At 46.4% G+C, this 17,439-nt stretch overlaps 1 protein-coding gene across 1 annotated transcript in view; it reads left to right on the forward strand.

The window, feature by feature from the left end:
- The first annotated feature begins 11,293 nt into the window (after positions 1 to 11,293).
- The window catches only part of LOC129462958 (E3 SUMO-protein ligase RanBP2-like), a 62,022-nt gene continuing 55,876 nt past the window's right edge, over positions 11,294 to 17,439 (forward strand). The window contains 2 exon segments of the mRNA XM_063617045.1: positions 11,294 to 11,357; positions 15,835 to 15,947. Coding sequence (XP_063473115.1) covers positions 11,294 to 11,357; positions 15,835 to 15,947 — 177 coding nt within the window.

A 17,439-nucleotide genomic window follows, 5' to 3' on the forward strand; every position in this document is an offset into this window, starting at 1 on the left:
AACGACGGCCATTCGCTTATTCTCTTATCTACAGGAAGGATCTATGGCCTCTGTGGATGCAGGTGAAACTCCTCAGGGAGCTTCTATTCTCGCAGAGGAACTCCAGCCAACTTCATCCATAGAACAGGGCTGCGGTTCAAAGGCGTTCTTCCTTCTCCCGACAAATGGCACTGACATAGGGAAGAGCCCAGGGTAGGAAGACCAGCAAAGGGCCCCAGAGGGCAAGGCTACACAGGTCCCGCCCCTGTAATGCCAAGTACAGGGCCTGCTGAGCTAGGGCCTTCACTGGGAATAGCCGTGGATATCTTTTGGGAACTCATCACTGGTCTATGAAGCAGAAAAGGATCTAGGCAGGGCGTGGAAGTGTTTCAAGGTGTAAAATACACCATCCATGTCTAGAACATCTAATTACATCTCTGTGGTTCCCAATAATTACCATCTTATTAGGTGGCCAGGTCTCCTATTAAGTACAAAAAGCTCATTAAAAAAACAAAAATATCAAACTTGGTTGACTCTGTGTCTTTGCTAATCTGTGGATTTGTCATATTTGTTAGATGCCTCAAGAGTTTCGCAATGTATTTCTAGAGGGTAGAGCTCTGAGGGAGCCATGGGCTTAGGGAACACGCAGATCCTCCCAAGGAGGCTGAGGTTCAGAGCACCGAGGAAAAGTTTTTTTTCTTGTTTAGCAGTGATTTTTAATAAATAATTCATTTTAACTATTCATATTAAAATATTAGAGTGATGTAGTTAGAACCTGAGATGCAGCGAAGTTTGGTCAGAGGAAACAGGTTCTGTAGCGAGGCAGAACACCAGCAGACAATGCCCAACCCCGTGCGGGTTTCGGTATGGAGACGGTCTGTCGGTAAGCTGGAGAAAAGATGGGAAAATCCATTCTGAAAGCAGGAGGGGACGAATGAAGTTGTTAGCACAGCTGCAAATCTGGTTAAATTAAACCCAACAGGCAAATAATCCACATACAGAGCAGAGGGAAGCAGATAATGTAAACTCCAACGAAGACCATTTGAAAGCTTTCCAAAAGGAAACCATTAACCCAGGAGAGTTCTCAGCAGGGGCAGGAGGGGGTGTGGTGTGTGAGGTACAGGCATTCCATTTCCAATTAGGCATCTACTCAGTAAGCAGAGAGGTGCCAGCTTCAAAAATGTTCAGTGTTGTGGAAAACAAGATTCACTGAAAACTCGGAAATGTGGAACCATCTGAGGATGCTAAGGCTGCCCCTTCTCTCACTGTGTTTCTCCATCCACCGCCCGAGTACTCGACCCTCACCGAAGGAACAGATCTTTTCTTGCTGTTGGGTAAAAGGAGAATCTGCACCTTAGAGCCCAGACATGCAGAATTAAAGGTGTCATCTGGTTGGGGAAGATTAGAATCAGACTTGCCTCTTCCATTTGGTGAACCTCACTCCTCCAACACTCTTGTTTGCTGGGGCTGACCCTGGGCTGCCCCCTGCCCCACCACTTCCCCCAGCCTGGTCCAAGCCCTATCCCAAGCTTTGGTTGCTGTCTCTCTCTCTCTTTCTTTCTCTCTCTCTCTCTCATACACATGCAAGCGCACACACACACATATGCATGGCATACCCCAGGAGCTGAAGTGGGGGCTGGAGAAAGCAAGCTAGTAAGCTAGGGGCATGTCAGGTGGCAGTTAGGGGCTTGGAGACCCTGAGCCATGCTGCTGAGGTGCAGGGCTGTGGAGAAGAGAAGCCCCTCCTGCCTCCCTACCCAGGGTCAGATTAATCATGAAGGATGCAGACAGCAGGAACTGCAGAGGAGAGGAGGGCTTGAGCAGGTCCAGGCAGCAGTAGCCAACAGAGGAGGAGCCACTGAGGTGCATGTCACCAGCCAAATGGGTTCCTTGAATAGAGTTTCTTCACTTTGGCCATCTGACATGACATGCTTCCTGCTGGGCCCTGACAGCCAGCCTGGCTCTGACGGGCAGCACATGGGTGGGGGGACACCTGGCATCACCGCTGGGGGATGGGAAGCAGGGTGCTGTGGCTCTATTACCCTGGTTGAGATGAGGCGTGCATGTGACTCTCCTAGCTTCTGCTTCTTCACTTGAAAATCAGTGTGATACACTCACCTCTCAAGCTTGCTGTATCAGTGATCATGGACACACTCACACTTAACAGATCGGCCATCGTCAAGTTCAACTGAATGGCGTGGGGTGGGGTGGGCGGGCAAGTCACTCACCACTTTCTCTGCTCTCAACCTGATACTTTACTATTTCAAGGTCTCCTGGTTGTTCTTTAACCCCAGCTCATTTCATTCTCTTCCCTATTTGCTTCACTGATTCCGGACAGTTCTGCAGTGAGAGAATCCCAGGGAGGCCCAGGTGAGTCACATCCTGAAACCCCTGCGAAGGTGAGGAGAGCAAAAGCCCCCTTGGGAGGCTCTGGAGAGCAAGGAGGAAACTGCCGCTCCTGCTCTGGTGGGCACGCCCTGCCGCTCACCTCAGCAGCAATAATAAATACTTACTATTTAGCAATACTAAATAATAAGTATTAATTTAGTGATTTTAAACTAATACTTATTACTCACCAAGTTCTAGGTTCAAATATATATATATATATTTACATATATATAATATTTATGTGATGTTACATGTGTGTATGTATATATTTACATACACATAATATTTATGTGATATTACATGCGTATGTATAAGTCGTTTAGTGGACACTGTTATGGATAAAGGTAAAACAGGAATCTGGGGGTGGGAGCTGCTGTTTTCTACAGTGTGGGGCCAGGGAGGGTTTCTCTGATAGGATGACGTGTTAGCATAGACCTGAAGGGAATGAGCCAGACACAGAGACATCTTGGGCCAGCACGTTTTGGGCAGAGGAAGCAAATGAGGCAGCCCTGAGCTTGAATCAGTGTGGCCAGAGGGGGGTCAGGATGTTACTGGTGGGGAGGTGGCCAACCTGGCACCATACTCCATGGGGGCTGGCAGAGCCTGCTCTGTCCCCACACCAACCCCCCATGTAGCTGCCCCTTAACTGCAGGGTCCTGATGGTGTTTTGAAACCTGGCCAAATTGATAGATTGCTCCACGGAAAGACAGGGACCTCTGATGGACTAGACCGTGGGGAATGACTGCCAGGCAAAGGCTGAGCTGACCCGTTAAACTCAGCCCGTGAGGGCATATGGAGCATGGGCAGGACTTCCAGAGTGCTCACGGCCCGCTCTAAGCACTCTGCCTGCCTTGGTTCTCGGAAATCCACACAATATTCTCATGAGGCAAGTATGTGACCTTCCCTCGGGGAACTGAAGTGACAGAAGTTACCCAGCAACGATGATCTGAAGTTCCACCACCAGCACGGGAAGGGGTTGGCTCTGGGCCTGTGTCCACCTGAGGCTGGGCTCCTCCCCACCCTGCCGCCAGCATTCTTTCCAGAGCCGCACCCGCCCCAGGTGGCTAGCCCATGCCAGTCCAACCCCACCAGGACCAGTCCAGCCCAACTTCAGGGAAGAAGAAAGGCTCCTGAGGTTGAAGTTGTCTGGCGCGTCTTAGGTCTGGTACGACTGCTGTTGTGAAAAGAATGGCTGGCCAGGTCTGCTCTTGGCCTTGGGGATAGAAAGAGAAGCTTTCATTTTCCGCTTTAGCTCCCAGCATCCTGCAGCCCAAACAACACCTGTCCAGGATCCGGGGCTAGCCAGCAGGGCTGTCTGCTGGGGTGTCTCTGGGGAGCTCAGCCATGTTTAGCATTTTACACATCTGTCTATACCTAGACCTCTGCTCGATATATACTGTCCCCACACCCGAGATAGTTATGAAGTTATGATACAAGGTTAGACTTCAAGCTAATTTGAAACAGCCCACATCATCCCAGCTCTCATTTCTGAACGAGCCCACGGAAACGACAGCAAGGCGAAGTCCATGAACTTACCAGGAGGGATGCCTCAGGCAAGCCACCTCACCTCTCCAAGCCTTACTCTGCACATGTGTGAAGCAGTGATGATTGTCTCTATTTCACAGGACTGCTGTGCAGATTAAGACGGAAATGCTAAGAAAGTAACAAATGCCCGATAAATGTGGGTGTCTTCCACATTTATTGAATACCTGCTGTGTGCAGCCACTGTGCTAGGTGCCAGAGAATGAATAGACAGATGCTCCCCGTCCTCAAAGAGGCCACAGTCAGTGCAACGGCAGGGACAGATGTTTAATAGCTCAATCACAGCCCTGTGCAATTTGGCTCTCTCTCCTACTTCCTCCTTTCAATGCTTTAGGCCATGAGAATAGGGGGCAGCTCTTCTATTTCTATTAGATCTCACAAAGCCTTGAGTAAGATCTAGAGTCTGTTGTCTTACGGCAAATGCAGTGGCCTCTCTAACAAAGAAATGCTCCAGGGTAAACAGGAAAGCAGCCAACTCAAACCCCATCCAGCCCACACTGAGAGAGCTGTTTACAGAGATGAACCTAGGGAGGTGGGTGGAAGCCTCAGACCCTCCCCAGTGGGAGGCTGTCCCGCCACTGAAGGCCTGCATCTCCATAGGCTCCTGCTTTAACTGATGCCACAGAAGGCATGCAGCCAGTCCTTTGAGAACTAGGGACATTGGCGTTTGCCAGTGTCTCAGTTCTGTTTATTCTGTAAACATAAGGAGGAGCTCAACATTCTGTTGTACTTCATTTTGCAATCTTCACAAAATAAATATTTGCCTTCAAAAGCAACAACTGTGATAATTATCAGGATAATATTCTCCAGCGCCATTTCACTCGCACATGCCAGGCACAGAAGGCAAGTCAGAGTGCTGTGTATGGTCTGTTTGGATAATAATTTTCATCTGGAAACCTCAATTTGGAAACCAACTGGCAGTAATTCCAGAGAAAGTTTGGTCTCCTGGTTTTTAGAGTTGACTCAAAACCAAGTGTCCCGAGTCACCTAAGTCTCCTTGCTTTGGTTACGTCTGCCCATCAAATTAGAAGCAAAATTGCTTAGTGAGTGCCGGCGGGAAACTAGGACATTGGTGGGGATCACGGTGGCCACAGAACAAGGACTGGCCACCCAGACAGGCCAGGTGCCTGCTGCATGTGCAGGGATGGTCTCTCTCTCTCCAAATCTCTCTAAGAATGAGCTAAAATTCGAAAAGAGTTCTGCTGAATGTAAATGATACTTATTGGAGATTTTATTGCCCATAATGAAACCATCAACAGAAAACCACACTCTGCAAATCTACCGATGCACAATTAGTTTGTGCTGCTTACAAATCCCACTCTAAACTCAGCTGTCAGTGCCCTCCCTTGGCCACGCTTCTTAGAGATACAGGCTTTCTGCAGAGGATGCCCATGTCAACAAACACATCCCCAAAGTGTACACTCTGATTTATCTTCTTCATTATGGACAGGAGGCTTTAGGAACAGCCATTTTGAGTCTTTATTGAGGACTAAATCTCAAAGAAAATGAACCTTGAGACTCCTCTAAAGTACCTCTCAGGGATGCTCAGTGCATTTCCGTATTTTTAAGGATTAGGATTTTTTTGGGCCAGAGGTAATGTTTATTACGCAAGGACACAGAGCCTCAATCCAAACAGTAAACCATAAAACAACATCTAACTGGGTAAATAAAATCAGCCAACTTAATGGACATCTGCATCCCACTGGAGCATTCCCCATGGCCTTGCACTTTCCTGTATTCATCAGACCCCAACCAGACATCAAGTTAACAATCCCGCCCTTCCAGCTCCTCCTTCGTGATCCATCTGTCTGCCTTGACTGTCCTGGACTTCCCAGAGACAGGTATCTTCCTCCAGGCTGACTTCCCTCCTAATCGACCTCCATCTTCCAGTTACGAGGAAGGAAATAAAACTTTCCAGGTGCTGGTGGCTCCATGCGGGACGGGGCAGGGAAGCCAGCTTCTCTCCAACTCCAAAGGCCATATGGAATCAACAGGAACAGGTCTGGCATGCTGGTCCAGGGCATCGGTGATCTCTGAACCTGTTCTCCAACAGTTTTGCCAACAGAGCCATCAGGGAGCCACTGCGTCCTCACTCCATCTCACATCCGATGCTGGACGGTGTCCCTCTCTCCAAGTGAGCAGGAAGTGAGTGCAGCTGGCCAGTGGCTCTGCGACTGTGGGAGTGTCCCAGCAGGGCTGCAAGGGGGGCGACAGCGATGTCTGTTGCTAAGTGTTCTTTCTCTGCACAACTTATTGAGTCTTGATAATCTACTTTCAGATTTTTGGAAGTGTAATCATGTGTTTCAAGTTAGGGTCTTCATAATTTTTCTCAGAATGGATCCCTTTGGCATGTGTTAATGGCCAAGGGAGCAGGTGTTGGTGAAAATGGATCATTCCTCTCCTGCCACCCCTCCTGCTGCCTGCCCTTCCTGCCCTGCACCCCAGCCAAGCCAGCTCTCCCAGAAAGAGGCTACTTAGAGACCCAGCTCCTTAGGAGCTGATACTCAGAATACAGCAACCGGCATGGCATGGGATGGGGTGGTGTGGGCACTGACCCAGAACAACACAGGGCAGGAGCCACCATGGCTGAACTTCCACCCAACTTGACTTCGAGTTGCCTTTCCATCACCCTCAATGAGAGCCCAGCCCCCTTGTCGTGGCCCGCTCAGGCTCCTGGTTCTCCTCTCCTCTCCTCCTGTTCAACCCTCCTTCCCCTCTGCTCCGGCAGCATGGCCTCCTGCTGGTGACGGGACATCTCCAGCTCACCCCACCCCAGGGCCTCCTTTCTTGCGGGTGTCCTTGTTCACTCCCTCACTTCATCCAGGTCTTTACTCAACTATTTCATTTCCCAAAAGGCCCCCACTACTACCCTGGGCACCTTCTTTCTACTTGCCCTGCTGGTTTGTTTTTTTTCGTGGCGCTGGATTTATGCATTATGGCTTCTCTCCCTGCAGCAGAATCTAAGCTCTGTGAGTGCAGGGATGTTCTCTCTCCTCACCCATGGGACCACTGTGTTACTCACTACATCCCAGCATGGTGCCTGGCATGTAGCAGATGCCCAGAAAACATTTGCTGAATGAATGAATGTGCACTAAAACCAACTTGAAATCCTGCCTGCTTCCTCCTGTGCATGCAGGATTCAGTGCAAACATGGGATTGGAAATACAGCAAATGGAATTTTTAAGAGAAGAGATTGGGTAACGATCTGAGAATTGTCAAAACAGTGCATGCCCTCTCATTTTTTGCTTGCAGTCTGGTTTTGCACATCTTTCTTCTATCCTAAGAAAGTGCTTTCTCTCAGGATTAAGGTGTTGTTGGCAGAATCAACTCTTTTTTATTTTCAGGAGACTAATACTGTATCTTATTTCAGTATTTGGGCTCACCTTTTAGTTGCCTGTATCTAGCTACTGAATGGTATCAGTTAACAGTATCAGCCTTAAGCCCACCGCTAAGCTTGGCTTCTGTGCTACACTGCGGGCTTCACGGCTGTTAGTAAGAGTAACGTGACTGTGGTTATTATTGCCCTCATTGCTGATTTCATCCGACTCACAAGTGAAGGCGCGCCTTCCTACTGTGTTTGGAGCAGTAGGTCTGATTTACCGTGAAGTGAGTTAAGCTGGCATGAGCTCACAGGGTGGTGCAGCCAGGGCTACCGCCACAGTGCATCTTCCTCTGTGGGGCTCCTTACAGCCCACCTGTTTCCCATAGTCCTCTGTTTTGTCGGAGATGGAAAACAAAGGCATCCTGGTTGGTTACATGTATACGTAGGTGTATAAAATGATGGGCATTTCCAGAGTGTGTCTGGGCAAGAGGATCTGGGCAAGGGAGCAGGGCCTCCAGCTTCACCCGCATGTGTCTGCTCCTTCCTGGGGTCCAAACAGTGTGTTTGCCACCCTTGGGCATCCAGCATTTGAGAAATAACAGGTGTCTCTGCCCCCATAGAGGGTAGCTTTGCTAACTAGGATTTGTTTGCTTATTGACTTAGGGGATGCTGATGTTCGAGCAGCCTCCTTGTCCCTAACTGTGTCATTGGAACAATTGGTGACCTTTCTCTGACAAGAAGGATGAAGGAGCCCATTCATTCATTCATTCATTGGACATATTTTCACGGAGTGCATGATGTGCTTGGGGTGTGCTATGACTGAAGACACTTCAAGTTGTAGGATCCCTTAATACATGACCTAATGAATGGCTGATCCCTGCCAAGATCCAGGGCAAAGCTTTATCCATAGCTTTGACTGTACAGAGTTAGCTATACTTGGGTAATGCTCTGTAACACTCTAAGGACAATGATGAAAAATTAAATATGGTCAAGCTCATTTGTTTTAGGGGCCAATGGGCTGTTGGGATGTCTGAGCCCCAAATGCCATTTTGAATTTTTTTTTAGTTACTAGACTACCTTAGACTGAATCACCTACAATGGCCTATATTTGACAATTTTTTTCACTATATAAAAACTACAAACACTCTAACTTTTATCAGGAGGGTTCACAAAGAATAAAACTGAGATTGTTTCCTCTTGATCCCTCGCCTCTGAGGACAGGATATGAGTGTGTCTGTGGATGACATGACCCTGGGAAACTAAGATACAGGAAGGGGAGTGTTTGCTCACTCCATTCTTATTTTTATAATCCCTGGTGGCTGTCATTGCACCATCTCCTTGTGGGGGCAAATGTGTCAGTGCTGGAGGCAGAGGACACAGGTTCTAGTCTCAGCCCCTCCAATTACGAGTGACAGGCTCCGCACAAGGCCTGGGCATTCTGAGTGCTAAGCTAGACCAGTTCTTGGTGTTCCCATAATCATTACGAGCTGTGGGACTTCGGGCACGTCAGTGAACCTCTCTGAGCCTCAATTTCCTTATTGGGAAAATAGAGAAGACATTAATGACAACGCTTTGTAAAGTGCTATAGAAATGTACAGCAGAGGTTTAATGACTAGGCATCAGCTTATGTTTCCTTGCTTTATTTTTTAGGAAAATAGTAATCTTTGGGACTTAAAAAAAATTCCCTCCTGCAATATGCGGATTCAGTAAGGACAGAATCTTAAGCATTGAGATGGAGGCGGCATGCTCACAGGCAAGGTTGGCTGGGGCTTTTGTCTCCTAATTGATCTAATGTGCTAAGTGGGCTTAATGATACTATTGGTGGGTGGAATACCTAGGCAGAGCCTCAAACAGCATCAAAGGAACGAGCAGGCAGGTGTCATCCAGGATAATTGAGGCAGGCCGGTAGTCACTAGGCAGGCTAGGAGGAGGGTGAGGGGAAACTGAGCCCAGCTGAGGGGCTGAGCCACTTAAGCAGCAAGGCTGTCTGCCAAACACCATCTTGTTTACGGCTCCTGTATTTGAATTTCAGATTTGCTTGAGTCTCTGAAGCTGAATTCCTGGGCATTTCCTTGAGAATAAATTCTATTCTTCGGAAACCACAAAACGCACTCACCTGGACCCAGAAAGGAGCGTCAGGTAACCCAGCTCCCGTCTGTGGGCCTATGAGACCTGAGGAACTTTGACTAGAAGAGGCTCCCCATTTAATAGAGGCAAGTCGGTTTTGCGCTCCGTGAGATGGGGTAAGACCAGGTCTGTCTGCACTCCTGAGCAATGCTGGGCTGCCGCCCAATGGCAGGCACTGGGCTAGGCATGAGGGTACCATGACGCCTGAGAAACAAAGATGAGCCCCTGACACTTCTGTGCTTCACAAATGTGTATCCCCAACAAAATGAAAGTCCAGCTTACAACAGCAAGAAACCAGGTAGTGGCCAGGGAGTGAAAATCAAGCATTTCAGGGAAATTGCATTTACTTTTTCCTCCCAAAGATCAGTCCTTCCAAGATTATCCTCCAACTGTGCTGTCACAAATTAATCCTCCCACAGCACAGCCTGGCCCACTTAGGGGTGGGAAGGGGTACAGTGGAGACCCCCACCAATCGCCACCAGGATCGCCAAACTTTCCCAGCCATGAAGGGTACACGTGGACTGTCATCAGAAAGAACACTTATTTCCCAACCTTGACCAGAGTCACTCTCTTTTTGGTAGCCTCTGTCAAAATGTATCTTTAAAGATTTTAAGTGGCTATGACATAGAAATCTCAGAGTATTAAGCCAGGCAAGAAACATTCTCTATTTTAAATGCCTGGATCCCTTTTCTCCTTCAGTCTATTATGGCTCTTCACTTCTTTGTTACAATTTCACTCTTGCTTAGAAAGTGTCTCAAAAATGCCACTTGAGAGCCACAGAGCCGTGGCCTGGGGACTGGGGAAGAGGTCGGTGGTGCTCCTGTCTCTCTGTAAGTCTCCTCATATGCCTGTGCCCCTGGCTGTGTGGGATTCCCCACTGATTGGCATCTGCCCTGTTTGCAGATTTTAACTGTCCCTCTTGTTGCTGACCCAGCACAACATGGGCAGGGAAACCCAGTGGGAACCTCGCCTTCTGTCCTTCCTGCCCAGCCACCCTCTTCTCCCTGAGCTGACATCTCAAAGCTTGGCTGCTGCAGGAGGCTGGGAATCAGAGCCGGCTCCTGTCTAGGAGCCCAAACCGCCCCACGGTCTGTCAGAGTGTTGAGAGGAACCTCTTGACCGGAAATGAAAATCTCAGTCATCACAAATAGGTACCCACTCCCCTCCTTCTCTTCTCTCCCTCTCCCCACCCCCCTGCCACCAACACAGAGGCCAGGATATGGGGGGTCTCAGACATGACTGGAAACCCCACTTGGAAGTTCTCTTAGGGCACAGCGGGTACACAGAGTTGGAGGCAGGTACAGAGTCCAGCTAGAGTCCCTGCTGTGCCTGCCTTCCCCAGTGAGCCAGGCACAAGGGCAAACCTGAGAAACATACTTTTCACGCTCCCTGGAGGAACCCGTTGCTTCAGTAGCCCAAATCTTAAAGCCTGTGAAGCACACACAGAATTTGGCTCCCTAACCAAATGTGCAACCAACAGCAAAACGGGTTTTCTGATGTTTTTCTAAAACAAAGGAACAATCTCAGGTCTTAGAACTGGTAGCGCAGACATACTGCAATCGGTAAAGCTTGTTCAAACGCAACCCAAAAATGACATGCATTTCAAAAATGCACCCAGCCTCTCACCCAGCCCATGACACCTCCGTCTCGGCCTCAGCTGAAGAGTTTAGAAAACCAGAGGAACGGACCAAGGCTTACCTGGCTTCTGTTGGAGGTCAGCTTCAGTCCCAGCAGAAGATGGGTCTATGAAGAAAGCCAGGTACCATCCAGTTCTGGGTGACAGGCTTCACAGGTGGCCACCGTGGCAGCCCTCTCAGAAGCAGGTACTTTATATGCTGCGGCGGAGGTCATACCTCCTTGGCCTGGGGGAACCCAGTGGGGACTGACGCAGCTCCGGGGTGAGCTTTGGTGGCTGTGTCGAGTGACAACGTAGGCATGTCAGCGTGGACATTTGCAATGGCCCGACGGCGCAATGACACGGGAAGTCCCCTTGTTTTGAGTATGAGGTGTTTGTCGCTGTCCGTTTATAAGGGTCCAGCTCCACTCCACTCTTCATACTCACCTCCTTCGCCCTGCTCCCCCTGCCCAGAACACTTTGGTAGCTGCCTTTGCTTAAAAAAAAAAAAAAAAAATTCTAAAGTTCTTACAAATCGTTAGTATGGCTTACAATTTTTAACCTTTTCCACAAACGTTTTTCGGGTATTTTGGATTCAGTAAGACTTTGGTAACTGGATCTAAAGAGTGACAGAAGAAGCTTTTAAAGGTGGATGTGCACAGAATCTTGAGTCAGTTTGCTTTGGCTTGAATAATCACAGCACTGTCGTTTATAAGCTGGGTATTTGGAGCCAGTTACACTTTTCATCCATACATGGAGTTGTAACATTAATAGAATTTGATAGGATGATCCACTTTAAACATTTAGGGTTGTGCTTGACACATAGCACTAAATGTTAGCTACAAGTCACTGTTTTTATTGATGATGTTAAAAGGATATTGGCGGGGCACAGTGGCTCACGCCTGTAATCCCACCTCTTTGGGAGGCCGAGGAGGGCGGATTGCCTGAGGTCAGGAGTTCGAGACCAGCCTGGCTAACATGTTGAAACCCCGTCTCTACTAAAAATACAAAAAAAAGTTAGCCGGGCGTGGTGGTGCACGCCTGTAGTCCCAGCTACCCAGGAGGCTGAGGCAGGAGAGTCACTTGAACTTAGGAGGGGAAGGTTCCAGTGAGCCGAGATCACGCTACTGCACTCCAGCCTGGGCGACAGAGGGAGACTCCAAAAAAAAAAAAAACAACACAAAAACCGGAAACTCACAGATGACCATGATTATAATAGTAGCACAATTGTGTCTCTTATCATAACTAAGCATAGGTTATCTTATTTTGTGCTTCCAGCAACCCTGTGGATATTGAGACCTGTAGAGATTTAAGATACTTGTTCAGGGTCAAATAGGTAGTGCAGCAGAATTTTGGCAGTGGGTCTGATTTAGTTTCTCTCGGGAACAGTGGAGTAAGTTACAGTCTATTCCTCCAGAGAAGGATAGATATCTACTTGTACATTGTAATTTCAAACTGCTAGCATAGTATAAATATGAATGTGATGATGGAGTCTAAAACAGACCTTATTGAGGGTTCCTGTAACTCTTGAAATTAAAGACTTTAATTTTTATGTTATTTTATTTTTTTTGAGGTGGGGTCTCACTCTGTCACCCAGCTGGATGCAGTGGCGCTATCTCGACTCACTGTAACTTCCGCCTCCCCAGCTCAAGCGATCTTCCCACCTCAGTCTCCCGAGTAGTTGGGACCACAGGTGTACCCACCACACCTGCTGTTTTGTTTTGTTTTGTATTTTTGGTAGAGACTGGGTTTCACCATGTTGCCCAGGCTGTTCTTGAACTCCTGGGCTCAAGTGATTTCCCCACCTCCACCTCCCAAAGTGGTGGGATTACAGGCATGAGCCACTGCACCGGCCATTGTTTTATTTTTGAGACAAGGTCTCTTTCTGTCTCCCAGACTGGAGTGCTGTGGCAGGATCATGGCTCACTGCAGCGTTGACGTCCTGGGCTCAATCCATCCTCCCACCTTAGCCTCCTGAGTAGCTGAGACTACAGGCATGCCAGCTACAGGTATGCGCCACCAAGCCTGGCTTTTTTCTTTAATGTAGAGATGGGGTCTTACCATGTTACCCAGGCTGGTCTCCAACTCCTGGGCTCAAGTGATCCTCCCGCCTTGGCCCCAAGTGCTGAGATTACAGGTGTGAGCCACTCTGCTCAGCCTGATTTTTTTTTTTTTTAAACAAGATTAAAAAAAAAAAAAGCAAGCTTATTCTTAGTGGGGACCTTGGCTTCCAAAAGATTAAAAACCACTGGTCTAGACGGAAGTTAGAATGTTCTTTCAACTACATAACTTTTCCATTAAATAAAGTGGAGTGGTGGCAAAATTTTGAGGATTGGTTGTTATGACCACCTCTCTCTTACACTTACAGAGTCTTTTTTTTTTTTCCCCAAATTGAAAGTCATTTACATTAGAACCTGGGGATTTCAGTGGAATATGGATTAGCTGGTGAGTAACTTTGGAACATGTGAAGCTATTCTGTAAAGTTAGGTTTGAGTGAAATGACAACAGGGTGCTTTGGATAGAAGGTAAAGAATGGAGGGAGAAGAAGCAGTGGCTGTGAAGAATATGAAGAGGTTAGTATTCTCCCCCAGTTTGGCAGAGGCTGGCCATCTGTGAACTGACCATGCTTTCTAGAATGTCTGAGTTTTGGAGTGTGATGATGCGTCTGTATATCATATCTTTCTAGTCTTCCATTCTGCTTTCATTTGTTAGTCTCTTTGTTTTTCCATTTTTCTACTCCCTCACATGTGCTTTTGCCCTTCTTAAAAATATTCTTCGCCTGTAATCTGAGCACTTTGGGAGGCCGAGAGACCAGCCTGACCAATATGGTGAAAACCCGTCTCTACTAAAAATACAAAAATGAGCCGGGCGTGGTGGCAGGCGCCTGTAGTCCCACCTACTCGGTAGGCTGAGACAGGAGAATTGCTTGAACCCTGGAGGCAGAGGTTGTGGTGAGCAGAGATTGTGCCACTGCACTCCAGATTCTGTCTCAAAAAAAAAAAAGAAAAGAAAAAAATATATAATTCTTTCTCTAGTTTTTCTTTTTCCAGATGGCTTCTGTTTAGTTTTTCTATGTTCTGTCAAGTTGGTTTCTTATTCTGCAGCTGATTCCTACTTCTCAAAGGCTACTTGACAGTTCTTATTTTTATTTATTTATTTTTAGAATAGGGTCTTGCTGTGTTGCCCAGGCTGGCATCAAATTTTTGGGCATAAATGATCCTCCTACCTCTGTTTCCTGAGTACCTAGGACTACAGGCAGGCACCTTTGACAGCTGTTAGTTGTTTTTTCTGCCCTTTACATCTATACTTCATACTTCTGAGTAACACACATATATACTTTTGTTATTTTAAATTCCCTTTCTCCCATTTTAGACATTTCTTTTCTTTTCTTTTCTTTTCTTTTTTTTTTTTTTGAGACGGAGTCTCACTCTATCGCCCAGGCTGAAGTGCAGTGGCGCGATCTCGGCTCACTGCAAACTCTGCCTCCCGGGTTCACGCCATTCTCCTGCCCCAGACTGTAGCTGGTACTACAGGCGCCCGCCACAACACCCGGCTAATTTTTTTGTATTTTTAGTAGAGACAGGTTTTCACCGTGTTAGCTAGGATAGTCTCGATCTCCTGACCTCATGATCCGCCTGCCTCAGCCTCTCAAAGTGCTGGGATTACAGGCGTGAGCCACCGCACCTGGCCCCATTTTAGGCATTCTGTACTGGCTTTCTATTGTGCTCCTCCAAAACGGTTCTCAGACACTTTGGTTTGCCCCTCATTCTTTCAGTGCTGTTATTGCAGTTTTTGTTTAAATGAATATTTAACATTTATATAAATATAAGGTAAATATTTTTGCATTTGAATTGCCCTTGTTGTGCAGTTTTGTTTTTCCTGGACTGAATAATTGCTTTATTTTTTGGTTTGCTTGTATGTTGTGTTACTACTTGTTTACTTAAACTCAGCAATTTAAACTCTCAAATGTGGTCAAACTGGTCACTTAATCCCATCAATTTCAGCTTAAAACATTGATTGATTGATTGTCTGTCTACCTGGAATACCCTTACTAACTGACTCCTCCAACCCGGATTGGTTTTTCTTCCTCTTTGCTACACAGTTGTGCTCTTGGGGCTTCCCTTTATTATCAATTTGAGAATTCCCTTCATCTTTTTTCTGAGTTAGACCCTTTGTTTCTTGTATCTCATGTCCTCTTGATTTACTTTTTTTGTTTTGGTGTAGCATAGTCTCACTTGCTTTGAGGAAAAGTGGATGAGAGGTTTTTTTGTTTGTTTGTTTTTGTTTTGAGACAGAGTCTTGCTCTGTTGCCCAGGCTGGAGTGCAGTAGCATAGTCTTGGCTCACTGCAACTTCCCGCCTCCCAGATTCAAGCGATTCTCCTGCCTCAGCCTTCCGAGTAGCAGGATTACAGGTGTGCGCCACCATGCTCGGCTAATTTTTTCTATTTTTAGTAGAGATGGGATTTCACCATGTTGGTCAGGCTGGTCTTGAAACTAATGGTATGCCTGTAAAACGTCTTTACTTAATTTAGTTGATCATTTGGTTATCGAATTCTGAGTTTGAAATAAATTTTTTCTCAATTTTGAAAGAATTGCTCCATTTTCTAGAAGTTCTGTTGTTAGAAGTCTGATGAGATTCTTGTTCTTGGTAACTTAAAGGTTTTCTGGAAATGTCTTTTCAGTTGGGAAACTCATTTCTTTCAGTTCTGTAGCATTTCTTGTATTATTTCTTTGACCATTTCTTACCCTTTTATTAATGATGTTTACCTGAAAGCTGGAGTTTCTCTAATTTTTCTCTTATTCTCCTCCTCTTCCGTTTGTTCTGCCTTTTGAGAGATTTCCTTACCCTTAATGTTCCAGGGGAAGAAGATTGGGGAACTCATGGTTCAGTATCTAGACTTTTCCTCATTGTCCTGTATAATCACGGCCTTCACCCTTGTTGGGACTCCACAGATTTGGAGCTGATCAGATGGGTTTGTTGAGAACAGCAGCTTTTTTGGAGGATTTTAGGGGTTGGGAGATTCATTTGACTGTGCAAGATGGGCGACAGAGCGAGACTCCGTCTGAATTAAAAAAAAAAGAGAAATTTAGAACTGCATAATGAAAAAGTAGGCCACAGATACTAAGTTTTGGACAATTGCAATTACAATTACATCTCTATCTTACTGTGCAAGATAGAGATGATGTGGAATCTCTTAGGGTCTTACTGTTCCTGTTTTCAGCCCTACGTCAGTTCTTGATATTTGGCAGCTTAAGTGAATTCAGGTATTTGCTTATAGTGACATCTGCTGTCATGGAAAGAAGTACTGCTTGAATCAGATACTGTCCTGTTTACATAACATGGGCTCTGCTCCTTCCTAGCTGTATATCTTTAAACAAGGCATTTACCTGCTTGAGCTTCAGTTGCCTTGTAAAGTGAGCAGGATAGAGGCAAAATATCATATAGAAGAATAATTTATAAAGTTGTTTAATTATCTTAAGATTGTCTAATAGCATAGTTGGAAGCAAAGAAGGTAATGGAATTATTTTTCTATTATGTTTTGGCATTGTACCTTGAATCTATTTCTTCATTTTGAAAAGGGGGAACTGGCCGGGCATGGTGGCTGACGCCTGTAATTCCAGCACTTTGGGAGGCGGAGGAAGTCAGATCACGAGGTCGAGAGCTTGAGACCATCTTGGCCAACATGGTGAAACCCCCATCTCTACTAAAAATACAAAAATTAGTTGGGCATGGTGGCATGTGCCTGTAGTCCCAGCTTGTACCCGGGAGGCAGAGGTTGCAGTGAGCTAAGATCGAGCCACTGCACTCCAGCCTGGCGACAGAGCAAGACTCTGTCTCAAAAAAAAAAAAAAAAAGGAAGGGGGGAACAAGCCTTGTTCCTTTACGTGCTGTCTTATTGTGTATTATTTTTGTTAAGATTGCTTATAGTTCTTTTTTTTTTTTTTTTGAGACGGAGTCTTGCTTTGTCGCCAGTGCTGGGATTGCAGGCGTTAGTCTGGCATTGAGCAACGTTTTGTAATTTAAGCATACAAGTCTCTCACCTCCTCGTTTACGTTTATTCCCAGGCATTTTTTTCTGTTAGATGCGATTGTAAATGGAATTGCTTTCTTAATTTCCTTTTCTGGTTGTTCGTTGCTGGTACAGTAGTCCCTTCTTATCCACAGTATTGCCTTATGTGGTTTTACTTACCTGCGTCACCCGTGGTCCAAAAATATTGAATGGAAGATCATATAAATAAATATTTCATAAGTTTTAAATTGCAAACAGTTCTGAATAACATGACAAAAATCTCACAGCCTTCTGCTCCATCCTACCCAGGACAGGAATCATCCCTTTGTCCAACATATTCATGCTGTATGTGCTCCCCATCCGCTAGTTACATACTAGCCATCTCAGTTATCAGATCAACTGTGGGAGTATTGCAGTGCTTGTGTTCAAGTAACCCTTATTTTATTTAAAATGGT

This window comes from Symphalangus syndactylus, chromosome 14 (assembly GCF_028878055.3).
Source record: "Symphalangus syndactylus isolate Jambi chromosome 14, NHGRI_mSymSyn1-v2.1_pri, whole genome shotgun sequence".
NCBI classification, from domain to species: Eukaryota; Metazoa; Chordata; class Mammalia; order Primates; family Hylobatidae; genus Symphalangus; species Symphalangus syndactylus.